At 34.5% G+C, this 16,426-nt stretch overlaps 1 protein-coding gene across 2 annotated transcripts in view; it reads right to left on the reverse strand.

Moving 5' to 3' along the window:
- The window catches only part of DNAH5 (dynein axonemal heavy chain 5), a 136,214-nt gene that overhangs the window by 47,754 nt on the left and 72,034 nt on the right, over positions 1-16,426 (reverse strand). For both annotated transcript variants that reach the window (XM_040076784.2, XM_040076790.2), the window contains 11 exons: positions 15,892-16,079; positions 15,118-15,312; positions 14,333-14,467; positions 13,517-13,624; positions 12,673-12,826; positions 10,504-10,650; positions 7,905-8,146; positions 3,575-3,751; positions 2,952-3,156; positions 2,321-2,463; positions 1,486-1,620 (listed from right to left, as the gene is read on the reverse strand). In XM_040076784.2, coding sequence (XP_039932718.1) covers positions 1,486-1,620; positions 2,321-2,463; positions 2,952-3,156; positions 3,575-3,751; positions 7,905-8,146; positions 10,504-10,650; positions 12,673-12,826; positions 13,517-13,624; positions 14,333-14,467; positions 15,118-15,312; positions 15,892-16,079 — 1,829 coding nt within the window. The remainder of the gene's footprint in view (positions 1-1,485; positions 1,621-2,320; positions 2,464-2,951; positions 3,157-3,574; positions 3,752-7,904; positions 8,147-10,503; positions 10,651-12,672; positions 12,827-13,516; positions 13,625-14,332; positions 14,468-15,117; positions 15,313-15,891; positions 16,080-16,426) is intronic.

The following is a 16,426-nucleotide window of genomic DNA, read 5'->3' on the forward strand; positions in this document are numbered from 1 at the left end:
ATGGTTACAAAGAGCTCTTCATTTTGATGATGATCACATGATACGATCACTTAAACATATTGATAGTTCTGTTACATAGAATTTTACTAAATGAGGTTTAGATAAGGCATTTGCTGGAGGTAACTGTACTAGTTCAGCTAGAATGTCTGAAATCCCAAGCTATACAGCAGGGGGCTGGTGTCCACAGTAGCTTAACAGCTTCATAAATCTGAATAGGTTTCAAACTTTTCTTTCATTTTATTCATTTATCAGCAAAATTTATGACTGCTACCAATAATGATTAAATTGAAGATATAATTCTGGAACAGCTTTTCAGCAGATATCAGTGTACTCCATAAAAACACACATTGATAATTAAACTCACATATATAAATACACTTGATGAGATAATTTTGCCTACTGGTAGACTTGCCACTACTATTCTTCTCATAATCTTTCCATTTCTCTGCTCTTCATAAGATCCAGTTTCTATTTATTCTATCCTAAGTGAAAGTTCACCTAATCATACATAATTATTCTTCAGTATGAACCTAAATATCTCCACTCTTGTACCATGCCTAGGCCCCTGTCTTCCTACACAACTGGCATCAGTTAGACCAAGATTTTAAGAAGCTAGAGTAATTTTAAAGCATGTGTTGTAAGAGAATGTTTCAATCTAGACTGTTAACAGAGAATTGACTTAGTCTTGCACATCTCTTTCAGATGTCCTGATCATAGACTCTCACCTATCACCAATTAAATCTACATTTATTTTATAAAAATGTCACTTTTTGTTTATAGCCCAATAAACAGAAGAAAAAAATCTGAAGGAAATTTAGACCAAAATTAAATGTCAGTATATTATATAACTTGTTAGTAGTTTCTACTATGCTATATAGTCAGATGATAGGTGTTTCATCAAGTTCATAGACAGCATTGGCCTGGTATTGCAGGTATATGCATTAAAAATATTCCCCAAATATATTGCCAGGAGGTTAAAGACACTTGAAATAATTCAAATTAGTAGAAATTTGGACAGGCAGTACAGTTCAGGATTTAAGCGTTCATAATTGTATGCAGAGCAGCTGCACTGCATGTGTTACTTTTTTAATGAGTAATTGGAACGACTGAAACTTAAAAGTGTGCAGATAGCACACTTTTAATGACAGATTGTTTTGGGTAGCACTTATTTTACCCATGGTGTTTAGTGAAATCTAACAGCTCTTCCCAGTTAGTGAGAACTGATGTATTTGACACAAAAACATAGTATGATGAAGAAAATAATAGACATGGTATTGTAGAAGTCCAAGACCAGCTCAATAGCTACTGAAAATGTTGAAAGAAACAGGTTTTTTACAGAAGTCTTAAATCTTGCGTTAGAACACTTGGACAATTTGAACGGGTGTGTTTTTATTGTGCAGAATCATTTTCAGAACCATCCTCCTGGCAAATTATCAGAACATTCTCTGAATCTATCTTGTATGAGAAGATTAATCACTACTATACCTGAAAAATTAATGGGGTGGTTGCGGATGAAAAATTCAAACTCTTAGTCATGTGCCTTTCAGGGTTATATTTTGACATAAAACCTTTGATTATAACAGTCTTTGCAGTTCCTTGCTCACCAATTAGTAGGACAGCCTAGACAAAGACAACATCGAAATAAGATGAAACGCAAGAGCTGTGTGTCTTGGCAAAGGTTCAACAGTCCCATTTAGCTTTTAAACAGAGAAGAAACTAGAAAAGTTCTGTAAAGCGAACTCTTAACAAGAGACATGTAGAAGTAAAATATTTAATGTCTCACAGATTTTTGCAGACCTGACAAGTTAAAAATATTTGCAGTTAATGGTCATGTCAGCCAGCACAATCAAACTAACAAGGAAATGAGCTAATTACTTGAAAAAGGGTTTAATCGTCTAGAGACTCAGTATCTGTAAAATTTCAATTGCTTATGCGACACAATTTTGGTGTAGAATAGGGTTTCATAACCTAAAGCTACATAAATTCTGTAACTGCCCCCAGCAGGCAGAGTTCAATCAGCAGAGTCATACGTGAGCTTCCTGACATGTGCATGAAAATATTGTTTCTGTTCTGACCTGACCTCAGCTGTAATTACAGTTATTTCCACTACAGAATGACAGTGTAAAGGGAAGACAAAAAAAGTCTGGAAGCAGTGACTATTCAAGAGCTGAAGCATATTTGCATGAAAGAAGCTTCTGGAAACACCATCAAAAAGAATGTAAGTTCATCTTCTTCAATAACGTAGTATTTCACTGCTAATCCAAAACTTTTATCATGCGTACTATTTGCAGTGCTTTGATACGAAATATAGAAAAAGTACCTTGCCCTGTTTTGCTATGGTTTCAATAAGGAAATCCATTCTCACATTGTCGACATTAGGCACAAGAATTGAGCTGTACTCTGGTGTACCACGACTAGGATACACATACTCTTCAACGTGTGTATTCCAGTGCATCCACGTGCCTAATAAGAAAGATATTAAGTTAATGTTTTAGAAATACTAGGCATTATCACTTCCTTTATTTACCATTCAGTTCACTCATCTGTCTCTGCTTCTGTCTCACATACAGCAATTCCTCTCTGTGTCTTCAGACTAAAATTTATAGAATCATACAAGAATAGAATCCCTCAAATTCTATCTAAGAGGCTTACTCCTCTCTCCTACATAACTTATGACAAAGACAAGGATTATCTGTTTATGTTCACTTGACAATTCATCACCACAAAGTCCATGCAGCTTTTGTAGCAATATATCCAAATTCTGACTTCTCACTGGAAACAGGGAAAAAGCTAAACATAATGCCACCAGTAAAATATAGCCATTAAAAAAACTTGCTAAGGGACACAAAAGAAGGTAGCTCCAAAATACTTCTGAATTAATTCTCTAAAAAAAGCACAATTTAAAAGTAACTTTTTAATTTTACCCCATGTCACCCTTCTAAGTTACTAACCATCAGATGCCACATAATAATCAAACATTGTGTCTTCACTGCCTTCTGGGATACAGGGAAGATCAAGCTTTACTGCTGCATGGTTTCGAAGCCAGTATTCCATTTTGCATCTGTCCTCCAGCTCTAGCAATGCTCCTACACTCCACATGAGAGAGAAGATGTACAGCCTTTCCAAGTATTTTGGAGTCAGTTCCCCACCTTGCTCCTGAAGGATTGAGTTAGGTTTTAATTTTCAACAGCCTGAAAACTCTACTTGATAATCATTAGTAATATGAGGTTAGAAGTCTTCAGTCATATATAAATTTAGGGATGTCTTCAATGATCAGACAGAATCAATAGAAACCGATAGCAAATCACCCAAAGATTTAAAAAAAAAAGGAAAAACTGCAAATGCATGCTCCATGTGTTTAACATAAGCCAGTGCTTAACATCAAATCCAAATGTGAGATTGTGAGAGAGGTCGCATCCCAGCTATTACTTTCTAAAGAAATTTAAGGTATTCCTTACTAACCTGCATCTCCGTTGACATTCCAAGTCATCAAAGACTCCCTCTCTACAAAACTTTGTTACTTAAAATTATCTCCAGCATGTTAATTATATGTAAAAACATTCACACTACCTACCTTAGGTGGGATAAGGCCCTGCAGCATATTAATGCTCTGCATAATCACAAAGGCTTCCAGCATCTCAGTCTTGCAATGCAGAGACTGAATGCTGAAGCGGTACAAGTCTGGGAATGATGAAGAATACAGCTGACGTAGAATTTCAGCCTCTTGGAAGGAACATCTTTTCAAAAATCCCTGTTGCAAAGCATGTCAATAAAACAAATTTAGTTCTCAATGCAAGTCTCAGTAAATTCAAGCAGAGTAACTCAAAAGGTTCAGGAAGCATGGAATGTTTATTTCTTGGGGTTTAATTAAGGTCAAGTTTTACCCAATTAAGCATAAATCCTACTGGATGTTAAAGATAAAGAGAACTTTAAAAAAAAAACTGTGTTCAACAGCACAAAAATAATTTTTTCAAATATTTTTTAATCACAACAGCTGTGGAAGGTATCCAAAAACTCTGCAAAAAACCATATAATACATTCTGAAACTAATTTGATTTAGTCTACACATTATTTCTAACAGGAATACAGAATAACCTAAAAGGTCTGGCAAATGTACAAAAAAAATCAGGCTATCGAGGGGAGGTCTGCTGGTGTGTGTAGTGTTCTTATTGTGTATCTCGGTATCTGTAATGATAGATAAACAAAACCTAAGTAAAAGTACCCACTTCTTAAGATTATAGAATAGGATTCATTCTTTGATGCCTCTAATTAAAATTAATAATGTGATTCTTGATACTTCTCATTTACATTCCATAAATTTATTTCCTACATAAAGTACAATCACCAACAAAAAAACAGATTCTTCCTTAAAACTAAAAAAAAAAAAAAAAAAAAAAAAAAAAATTAGAATAAACTGAAAACAAACAAATTTGCTTTAAAACTAGGATGTTTTTCTCTTGTTAGAGCAGTTAAAACTAGAACAGACTTCTCAGACTTCTCATTGAGGTCCTGGCATCTCCATCTCAAAACTGAACAGGACACAGACCTTAGAAACTTCCTCTAGGCTGACTTATGTTATATTCAACACAATCTCTTCCAAGCTCAACTATATTGTGCTACTATGATTCTTTCTACTACCTTCATAATATTTTGAAATTCTACTTTTACTTTCCAAATGAGTAACCTTTTGGACTGATTACAAATAAGTATATATACACAGAAAACCTTTTCTAGAACTGGGTAAATGGAAAACAAAGTGATAAAAATTAAAAGGCAGAAGTACTTAAAACAGATATCCAAAAATTCACTGATTGCTCAAAAAATATTAAGTGTAGCTAGAAAACCTGATATTCTTTTGCTTTGGAGGAGGTTGATGAGTAATGGACCAAAATCACTTGCAAAATCTGCTTCAGGAGCACATTACACAAGAACAGCAACACGAAAAGTTTGAGAACTATTTCATTGAACTTGGAAGTTGCACATATCATAAAAATGCATCACAGTAGGCAGCTATATTTAGTTGTTTGCAAATGGTAAGGATTGAAAAATATAAATATATATACAACAACTTCCTAAGTTATCCCTATTTGTCTTTAAATATTTTTAAAGTTCTTCTGAAATATCAACAAATACTATGTTTCATTCAGCATCTAAGAATTAGCAAGGTTAACATCTACTCTGGTGTGTTGGAATATGCAGTATATTGCATCACAAAAAAGATTTAAAGGGAAGTATACTGAAAAAGCCATCAAGATATTTTATGTATGATGTAAGACCAAACAAAAACCCAAACAAATGCTATTGGATCAAATTATAAATAACTGTAAGCTATAATTTTACAGCCTATTTTTTCAAGAGGGAAAGGAAGTGAAGTTGGAAAGGTTACTTCATGGTGAAATGAACATAATTTGGTTATGTAGCCCAAAATTAAAGAAAAAAAAAAAAAAAAAAAAGTGTGGAGGGTTTTTTTGTCTGTTTCTATCACCCAAATATACTAAAATCATAAGGTTATGGATTAAGGAAAACTAGTTTCATATAACACTTCAATACAACTAAATTTAGCCTGCATCTCACTTTAAAGTGAGAAGGTAAATCATGAGTGATAATGCAAAACAAAATGATTTTCTTTCTGCTGTCTTTGCAGCTGAATCTTTAACACAATTTTAACATCCAAGAAGTGGTTGTCTGCAAACTAAGCAATGTAAGGAGGCAGAGCTGTGAGAACCTAACAGCAGTAGGCCCTATAAAGTGTTATAAGCACAGAAAGGAACAACACAGGTGGAATCTCAGGGGAACCACTGTCCTAGATGCATAACTTACACTTTCCCAAGTACCCATATTAGGTTTTTTTTGGTTTTTTTTTAAAAATAAAATAAAATAAAATAAAATTAAATTAAAAAAAAAAAAAAGCTTGTCAGTAGCATACATAAGGCACTTGCGTTGACTGCATGTATTTGCATTGATAAAACTGAAGATTTACCAGCCAATTTTTTAGGAAACTTGTTAAATGCTTTTTTTCATAATAAGACTACAAATATTTTAGATTTGGCAAAGGAACTCAGTGAATTAGCAAGGATTCTCAAGTATCACAGAGATCTGTGACTGAACAGACAGTTCCATGTAATTTAATAGCATCTGAAAAGGAAAAAGCTTCAGATACTACTAGAAAAATATAGTATCGGCCCTCTGCAGCAACATCTAGTCCTTCAGAAGCAGCAAACCTCCAAGTTTGCAACAAGTCAACAGGACATGGGTGCTTCCAACACAGGAAGGAATATCTGATGACAACCCCACTCCTTTTCCTCCGAATGGGTTAAGGCTAAGCAGGATTCTGATGCCTTCCTTAATGGGCCTTGCTGCTCCTCACCTATTGGCAGGGCATTATACCTGACCTGCCATTTCAGATCCACAGGTGGAAAAGAAATCTTGTGTCTGTTGCCAGAAATCACAAGTTTGCAGCCTTCCTCACCTTGGTAACTTCTGTTCACCAAAACACATTCCCTGGCTTCACTTTCCCAGAGGATCTCCACTTTCTCCAGTCCCACAGAGAGGCACCAAGCACTGCCTGGCTTGGACTACAGCATGCTGTCTCCTTTGATTTTTGTCTGGGCTGAAACCTCTAATTTGCTAAGGACAGTGGTTCTAGGCAGTACCACAAGCCAATTTTCCTCTGTTGCCAGACAAATCGGGGATTTATGGACAAGGAATCTGATTATAAATTAGCAGGCTATATAAAAATTACAAGCATAAGAACCTTAATGAGTTAAAAAAAATAAGAAAGCTGAGACTAAAATAGAGTAATCACTACAAAAGCCTGATATTGGAAAGCTAATGTGAGGCAAACTGTATTTTTCATAGGACTAGTTAAGCAACACTAACTAGGTGAGGATTAGTTATATTTTCCACCAGTATTCTATTTGATTTGGAAAATGAAACGACTGAATGAGACTGTGAAACATTAATCTTAAAAAATATTTTGAAGAACTTGTTCATGTGATACATTCTAGAAAGGAGGACAGTAAAATTTAGCCTGTTAGCTCACAGTAGCTGATAAAGTTTTGGTTTTTGAGCCTGAAAAGCAAGGGGACAAATATACTACAACCACCAGGATGATGTTCCAATTCCATAAACAGGAAATAATTCCTGTCTTAAAGTCTAAAGCCCATATAAAGGAATGTAATTTGGGATTATACTAAAATATATAAAATATAACTTGGGTTTCAGAGGAAAGTAAATAATTATCTCTATGGTCACAGCAATCAGTATCTTAGGCATGCAGGAGAAAGTTCTCATTTTTGATATTCAGTATACAGTCTCCGTTTTATCAAAGCAAAATAATGTTAACCAAGCATTCTCAACAAGATGGCCTAGACAAGAAGAAATGCAGAGGAAAAAAAAATTTTTTTTTTTTTTAAGTGTTAATCCTGAGTAGTGTGCTTTGATCCTGCATTGACTTTATTTCTGGTTCTAAATCGCAACTGCAATAAATTTTAAGAAATATCAAAAGAATTTATATTTTCTTGAGGATTTCAAGTTCCATGAATCGTCTTTACTCTTTTTTCCTCCTTGGTCTGAAGCTGTACTATGGGCTACCAGGTAGTTAGTGCTTTAAAAACTGGGTTGTCCTTCAATTGCATAAAATACTTTTAATTACAAATTTGTCCCAAAGTACAATAGCCATATTTTTTAAAGTGTAATGTGTTAACTATGTTCCTTAAAAAAATTATTCACTCTTGAACTACCAGAAACATTGCTATTTTAAGTACTGACCTAGAAGTTTATACACAGTAAAAGGGATTTCATAGCAAAACGCACAAAAATAGGTCCTAAAATAACAAGAGTGAAGTGTTGAAGAAGTAACCAGTAAAATTTTCAATATATATACAGACACTTAGCTGTTGTACCTCAAGGATAGGACTCCAGGTGAGAACTGATGAGCTCATGAACACCATCCCATTTCTTGAAACTGTTGCTGGAGAAGCATTATCAATATTATGAGGCTCAAAGACTATTTTGCAATTTGGTGCCATAGGTATTCGATCACCATTTGCAAGTGTTAGAGTTCTGTTGTCATCCAGGACAGAGTTAAGGTTCTCAATCCAAATAGCATCAACTGGACCATCAAGAACTATCCAGATATGGTCACCTATAATCCAACATAACAGATAAAATAGCCTGTGGATGAAGTGCTAGTTTCTTTCAAGGACCCGTTTCTTATGTCAGAACAAATTAGTTAAAAACTATTTTTTAACTAATTCTGAATTCATGCATACAGCTACAGTCTCAGCTTTTAATACAATTACCATTTCCATCACTCAGTTTCATTTGGGTACTTCATTTTCTCACCTATCGATAATAATTATTCATTCTTATATATCCAGTATATAAAGTCCCATCAGTATAAGTCACCAGTTTTTTATACTCTGAAAGAGTTTTAAGGATCCAGTCTTCAAGACAGTAATAAATTAGGTTTATTTCAAGTTACTTAAAACAACATAAAGAAGATAATAACTACAGATATATTTCAATTTAAACAATTAATTTGTTTCCAATTAGTTTTATAAATGTAGAAAAATTAAGTGAAAGGAACACTTGAAAAATCATTCTTTCAAATAGCATGCACACTGTAATAAGTAAAAGAGGTCCATTAGGGGAAGACGCTTGTCATTTGTTCTGTCCCTAAACTTGATCCACCTTCCCTTTAAGTTTTTGCATTGCTCTCCATTTACTAACAAAGATATTTTAAAGCCCGCCTCTGTTTCCGAGGAGGGCCTGGGTCTATTCTAGTTGCCTCACTTGGGTACTGAGCAACAGACCCTGACTGGAAAGAGATCCCACCCTGGCTTCTGGCTGCCCACCCCTTAGGGAGCAGACAGCCCCACCACGCATTGCTAGACAGCTCTTTAGCCAGAGACGGTCCAGCTGCCTTCGGAGTCAGTGCTTATTACAAAGGCCTTGGTGGCTTGGAGCCTTGCTAGTGTTGACTCAAGGAGATATGAAACGGATGATAAACTTTTTATATGTGGAGGGTTTTTATAGCTGGAGTGCAGACACCTCAAGCATGGGATGGTCTGGAGTCTGACACATAAAGAGCTATTACAGAACACTTATAGAGTAAATCTGAGGAAGACATATGAGTGTGCTAATATATATTTCATCTTGAAGGAAAAGATGAAAAATATCAATAATTAATGCTATGCTACATTCTCAAGGGTGTGACATTTCTAGATTTGAAACAAGCCTATCAAAATTAAATTGAAAAGCATTTTCTATTTTAAAATATCTGTATCTGAAGACTAAAAATTTTTGTATGAAAATAGTGCAAAAACTGTTAGAATTTTCTTTTGTTCTTTCTTTTAAGGCATAATGATAAGATTGCATACTAATTTTCAGACAAAAAAAGGAAGAAACCATCTAGCATCAAACTATCAAGGCCACTCTTTTAGTTAATGCAGCAATCTAAGAACATAGGTCAGCATAATTTCAGGCAGAAATTGGCTGCCTAGAGAGAATTTTCTAATGCCATTTGAGATGGACTATGATATGTGCAGGGCTGGTATGACACAACTGATGAGATTTATTTCCTTTTAGTGTGGCAGCTGGAGAACAGGTAGAAATCCTGAGAGCACCAAATTTTTTTATAGAATACTACTGGGGCAACTGAGTTTTACCTACCACTTTCCTTCCATATGAGGGCCTAATATACAAAAAAAACGAATTCAGTAAATGCAACGAAGTAGTATTTTTTACACTCTACTGTTTGAACACAAAATGTTTAGAACAGAGACTGCAAAAGGCACAGAAGTTCTTCCAGCAATTTCCCAACACTTCCATGTAAGAAAAAAACATCCAAACAAAAAAAAACTGCTAATGTGCTTTATAAAGTTTTCCTAAAGCTTGAGATTTTTTTCTGGTTTTATTTTGAATGGAAGTCTTTTTCATTATACCTGTATTGGGTCTGGCTGACCTGGAGTTCCTTTCCCCATAGCAGCCCTAAACAGTGCCATGTTCTGCACTGGTGGCTGCAAAGGTGTTGATTTTGGGTCCTACTGAGCAGCACTGGCACAGCATCTCTCAGCATTCCACAAATCAAGGGGCTGGGGGTAACCAAGATCCTGGGAGGGGACATAACCAGGCCAGCTGACCCAAATCAGCCAAAGGAATATTCCATGCCATATGGCATCTGCTCAGATATAAGGAAAGGTGGAGGGTGGGCATCTGTTATTTACAATGTTTGCTTTCCAGAGCAACCTCTATGTGCGCTGAAGCCCTGCTTCCTTGGAAGTTGCTGAACATGGCTTGTAGATGGAAAGTAGAGAACAAATCTTTTCTCCTCTTTGCTTGTGCTCATGCAAATTTTTGCTTTTACTTTAGTAAACTGCCTTATCTCAACCTACAAGTTACTTTCTATTTATTTTCTCTTCCCTGTCTAGCTGGGCAAAGGAGTGGTAATGCAACTTGGTGGGCAACTGGAGTCCAGTCAAGGTCAACCCACCACAATACCTTTCTTTGCTCTTAAAGTTTTTCTCCAGAGCGTTGAAAATATTCCATCTGTCCAATCATTTGTTGCCACATCAAGGCGTCCAAACATTTGTGGAGCAGTTATAGCTTTAGGATTCATCCTCATTTCACGATGAGGCTGTCCACAATCTATGAAGGCAGACTACCAGTTAGTTTTTGCGTTTCTTTTCAGCAGTAAGAGAATTTTGACAAATTCAAACTGGTTACACCCAGTTTGAATTATATATACACCAGTTTATTATATAATTATTTATTATATATTTATAATAATATTTATAATTATTTATGTATTATATAATACATAATATTATTATATTATATATTATATAATATATAATATACACAATAATATGTATATGTATATATGTATACGTATACATATGTAATATGTATACATATTATATATGTATATATGTATATGTACATATACATATATACATATGTATATATACATATACGTATACATATATGTAGACATATGTAATAATATGTATATGTATAATAAAAAACATAATAATATATTATTATATTATATAATACATATATAATATAATAAATATTATAAATATTAATTAATATTTATAATATTTATTATATTATATAATACACCAGTTGAATTATATAATACACCAGTTTATATTACTTATAATAATTATAAGAACGTGTGTATTTACTTGAAAAATTTCTCTTGCTATACAAAATTCATTAATTGGGGACATCAAAAAAACTAGATTGAAGTTCTGAAACCTTTGAATATTCAATCCACGTTTCATAGCTTCATTGGGAACAGAAAAGCAGCAAAATGAAATTTAATCAAGGTTTAGTTTAATATTTTGAAGGCTTAACAAATGATGGAGCTTTAAAACATTTGGTTTGGATGCACATTTTTAAAACCCAATGAATAAATATGGGAGAGATTGATTATTTTGCCCTTCTGTACAGCTGCATACACAGGTATGAATAGGTAAAGTACACAACATTGGCATATTCTTGTGAATTCTCTTAGACAGATAATCTAGCCTCTATCTAGCCATACCATGATCATATAATCTTTATTTTTTATCTCATTAGCAACAGCTTAAAAATTACTATGCCAGACATCTTTTAAAAAATCCACTATTAAAACATAACCAGGAGCTAGTAGTAAGATGTTGAAAGAAAGAGCTGAAAAAATTACTTATTTTAAAAAAAAAAAAAAATTCATTATATTCAGATTTCACTAACATGTAAGATAAAAGCCTGACAGATCATGTAGTTTAACATTTCATGAGGTTGTGTGAGAAGATCAGGTTTGTAAAAAGTAGTGAGATGGTTTTATCTTGGTAGTAGTTCACATCTCAGCACTAGAAAAAAAAGACAGGAAAACTGTGCAATGCAACTTTGTCTTCCTGCTTTTTTTCCTAAATGGAACAGTCATTTCCACTGCAATGTAGATTTTACAGTGTTTCCAAAGCACAGTGCATTACTGCTTGCTGAACTATTTTTTACAGAAATTATTCACTTCTGGGTAATCATATAAGCAACTTGTGAAATGGGGTAGCACAAGCTTTCCTTAAAAGAGATGTTTTTCTCCGCAAGCTATGACCTTTTATTTTAGTAAGATCAAGCAGACATTCTTCAACTAATATTTTTGTTTAGAAATACAGATGACAAAAAAAGCACACAGTCTTCAAGCCTCCAGCCAGCACATAAAATTAATACCCTTGAAGACTTTTCTTGCTGTCTAAACCAGGCATTTATGGCTATAAAACCAGATATTTTATATTTCAAAGACCCTGTCTTGTGCATTGTGTCCAAAAAGACCTAAATACTTATGATTAGCAAAAGGTTTCAATACTACCTCAGCAAAACCCAGGAGATGCTTTAATCACTTGTCTGAGCTGCCTATCTGTGTTGCTCTTTCTTAATCCATCTAGAATAAGAACTTCTGATAAAACTATGGTAATAAGGAAAAAAGGACATGAAGCATATGGCTTTGAATGTCAGATATTTTTAAACTACTAGAATAATAAGTATCTCAACATACAAACTCATTCTTCTGTAATATATTCTCACAGTGAAGCAGTTGAGGTTTTCTAAGAAGAAACAATGGGGTTTAAAGTTTACAGTGTAACAGTTCAGTAACAGTTTATAATATAAGTACTAACACACCTGTCATTGCCTTCATTAAGGTGTGGATGCAAGTAGTTTTTCCTGCACCACTAGGTCCTAGAGTCATCAATCCATGTCTTACTCTCTGGGTTTCAAAAAGCTGGATAACTTTCAGTTTCCAAGGAGGATGACAAATAAGGCCAGATTCCTCCACCTAAGAGAAAGAAAACCAAATTACTATTATTTTAGAGAACAAAATATATTTTGATGCCTTTAGATATAGATAGATATAGATATATCATCAACAGATTACTATATTCTTTGTAAAGGCTGTGTGTATGTAAAAAAAAAACCCCACACCTGTTGGAAAAAGAAGATATATTTGGTAGTCAAATACACAATAAGAAAAATAAGGTAAAGCAGCCTCTATGTAAATTATACTCTATCTATAAGATAGACCTATAATATATCTATTATATATACATTATATTCTTAAATTTGCCCTACTAAAGTATTACAAACTCCTAATGGGACATTAAATAAATAAATTTTTATGTAAAACTTTTCTCAAATTCTAATTGTCAAGACTTGAGATAAATATTAAATCCTGGGTCACATAAGACAACTTTATATACGTGTATTTTTCAAACTGGACCCCAGTAACCATGACTCAAGAAAACCACGGGACACTACAATCCCAATTCAGTGACCTCCTGAAGAATAAGCTTAATATTTATATTTCTGTGGTAAAGATTTATGGAAAAACTTATGCTTCCTCTAAATAGTAAAAATATAATATTGCCAGCTGGATAGACTCCACAATAATGATTTTCTTAGGTGTCACAGGACACCTAAGAAAACATGACAGTTATGCCACAGCACCCCAGATCATGAGAAACATCACCTGTTTGTCAATGGCTGCTTCAAGTTCAGGATAGCCTGCTTTATCAAGCTGGATATCTGGAAATAGATCCTCAATTAGACTCAGAAATAAGGGTTCATCTTCATCAATCTAGTGAAAATCAGGAAAAACAAAAATCCACACAGATTAGAACCTCTTCTGTTTATTTTACCAACTTTAAAAGAACAATCCCTGAGTCCTGAAGACCTAAAGAAATGCTTGAGATCCTAAGAAACCATCTTTAATAATCCTCTCGGCACTAAACATTAGAAGGACACAGCAGAAAGACATCATGTGATGATTCTATCAGTCAGAATAAACCACCAACTTGAAGACTGAATTTCTTGCAGTAGACTTTAGCAATAACATTTAGAAAATTATTTGGTGTAAAAAATGATGTATCACAGAAACAGAAGAAGCTTGTTAGCTATTTAGACAGGTGAGATGGTACTCATTACTATGAATAACAGATTCTTTTTGAAAGAGTGACTAAATGCTTAAGCACAGAATTTCTAAAGAAGTTACTGCATAGACATCTATTTTGTCTACTTACTTCTACGGGTAGCAGGGAAAATATGGAAAAAAATATCTGAACAATTTAAAGTTCAACCCGTGTAGGAAGCCAAGCAACAGACAGCTCACTCTCTCCTCAGCCCCACACAGGGCACTACAAGTAATTTCTCTATTCCAGTCAAAATCTTCCACTCTGAGAATGAAACATTCCAAGCTAGCTTCAGTGTAAAGGTCATATACAATCTTCTAGTGATCACGTAGCTCCAAAGTGCAGTTTAAATTATTTATCAGGCCCCCAGAACTTACTAGTTTAGACAGGTTCATATCTCTCAGCACACGCATGACAATGGTAGATTCAGTATCTGTGGGATTTGCTCTTTTTGCTGCTCCCAGTGTACGCAGCACAGACAATATATTCCTCAAGCCAAAATCATAATGCACCTAGAAGATATGTGAAGTTTGGGAAAATATTCCCCAGGTTAATAGGGATGAAACAGTTCTTATTTACTATTTAAGACACGGATGTATGTGTAGGAGAAGTGGTACATGGGTTTCAAATGCGTCCAAACATCCATCAACTATTCTTTGGTTATGTGACTATGGGCAACTTGACTTTCCAAATCTGCTACCATCTATTAAAATCTAAGGTCTGACAGAAAAAAAAAAAAAAAAAAGTAATCATAAGTCATTGAATCAGGACAGGCTTCCCAAGGGCTATTGAAAAATACTTTATCAGTATTGTTTTGAATTCTCTGTTGCCCTTGGAAACTAATATCTGTACAAGCACAGGCGGCACAAACCAAATGCTTCTCCCACTCTGTAAGACCAACAAAAGCTATGATAAAGCCTTTATTTGTCTCAGCCATCACCACTCATTAAAGCTAATTGAATGAAAGCCCCATCCTGGCATCAACAACCTGCAGCAGGAGTTAATCTTCCAGGACAGCAAAGGGCCACATTACTAAACTGCAAGTGTCTCTTAGCTTACTTAGTAAACATGAACCTTTCCTTACTCTTCACATGAATATTTTGTGACTTCATAGATAGTTTTTCCCTAAAATAATCAGGTTCCATCATATGAATATAATCACCTGCTTTGACAGTTGTTCTTCACACAGCTTGTACAGTGTAAAGAATTTCCTTGCCAACACAACATTAGCAATGAAACCACAACTAGCCAATTTAACACGAATTATGATTTGACGATCAGGAACCATCATAGCCACTGAACGAAAATTGATCTTCAAGTTTTCAGGAAGTTCTTGCCGTCCAGCATATCCTGGATTCTGGAGAGGAAAAACAGGTGTTGAAGTTGAGTGTACCTTGCACCAACAGAAGAATCAGCAAAGGAGTGGGCCAGCTTGGTAGGTAAAAATAATTTGTTGGCTTTATGTCACATGTCAAAATTAATTGTCAAGCAGACTTACCACCATATCTCTACAGAATTTCTGCCTCTTTTATATCCATGAGATATGAAAAATGTTCCACCTAAGCATTTAAAATCTGAGTTTGTATTGTAGGTCCTATTTTTACTGGCCACTCCTACCTATATCTCTATGGCAATTTTTCTGTAGTTGTAGCAAAAAGCATACTTTGGGAGCCACAATTTGGCATGTAGAAGCAATCTGAAGTCGAGATAACTTGTATTTATGGTGCTGTCTGCATTTTTCAGTTGCATGTGCTTGATGTCATTGAAACAAGACCCTGTATACTGTGTTTACAGCAATGTTCAACGTTCTCAAACTATCAGAATTAGTTCTAGGAATTGAATGACATAACAGTTACAAAGTACACTTAACATACCAAGCTGGACTCAATTATTGTACAATCATCACTGGTATATCAGAAACTTAGTGAATACTTACCATGGTAAGAAAGATGCCAAATTCAGGGTTCATTTCTACATTGTCTCCATCAGTAAAAATAAACCTTTTTTTACGTTTCTTCTTACATGTCAGCACAATTGCTATTTGCTGTGCAGCTACTGATAGCACTGGTAAATCAATACGATTGAATTCATCAAAGCAACCCCAGGAGCCAGACTGAGCAAGACCTTCAAAGAGAAAAGCAGCTAAGCATATGACCATTATAGTTTTTAACCCTTTACTGGTGGATTTCACAAGCCAAAAATTAGGTAATCTAACTCAGGGGGAAAAAAAAAAAAAGTGTTTATTTTTGAGGGTTAGGAAAGGAGTGAAGAGAAAAATGTTAATTCCTTTTCAAGTAAGAAAATACAAGTTGACAAAGTCCTTGAGATTTTCTAGGATACAATGTTCTTTGATTTCTTCTTGTCTTCTTTTAACTTGAATGTTTTCCTGTCTCTCTTTACCACCCAAGAAAAATTCCTGCAGTAATTCTATGAAAATGCGATAGGTTGTCAATAGCTTGTTGCACATATTA

This window comes from Hirundo rustica, chromosome 1, assembly GCF_015227805.2.
Source record: "Hirundo rustica isolate bHirRus1 chromosome 1, bHirRus1.pri.v3, whole genome shotgun sequence".
In the NCBI taxonomy this organism is placed as follows: Eukaryota; Metazoa; Chordata; class Aves; order Passeriformes; family Hirundinidae; genus Hirundo; species Hirundo rustica.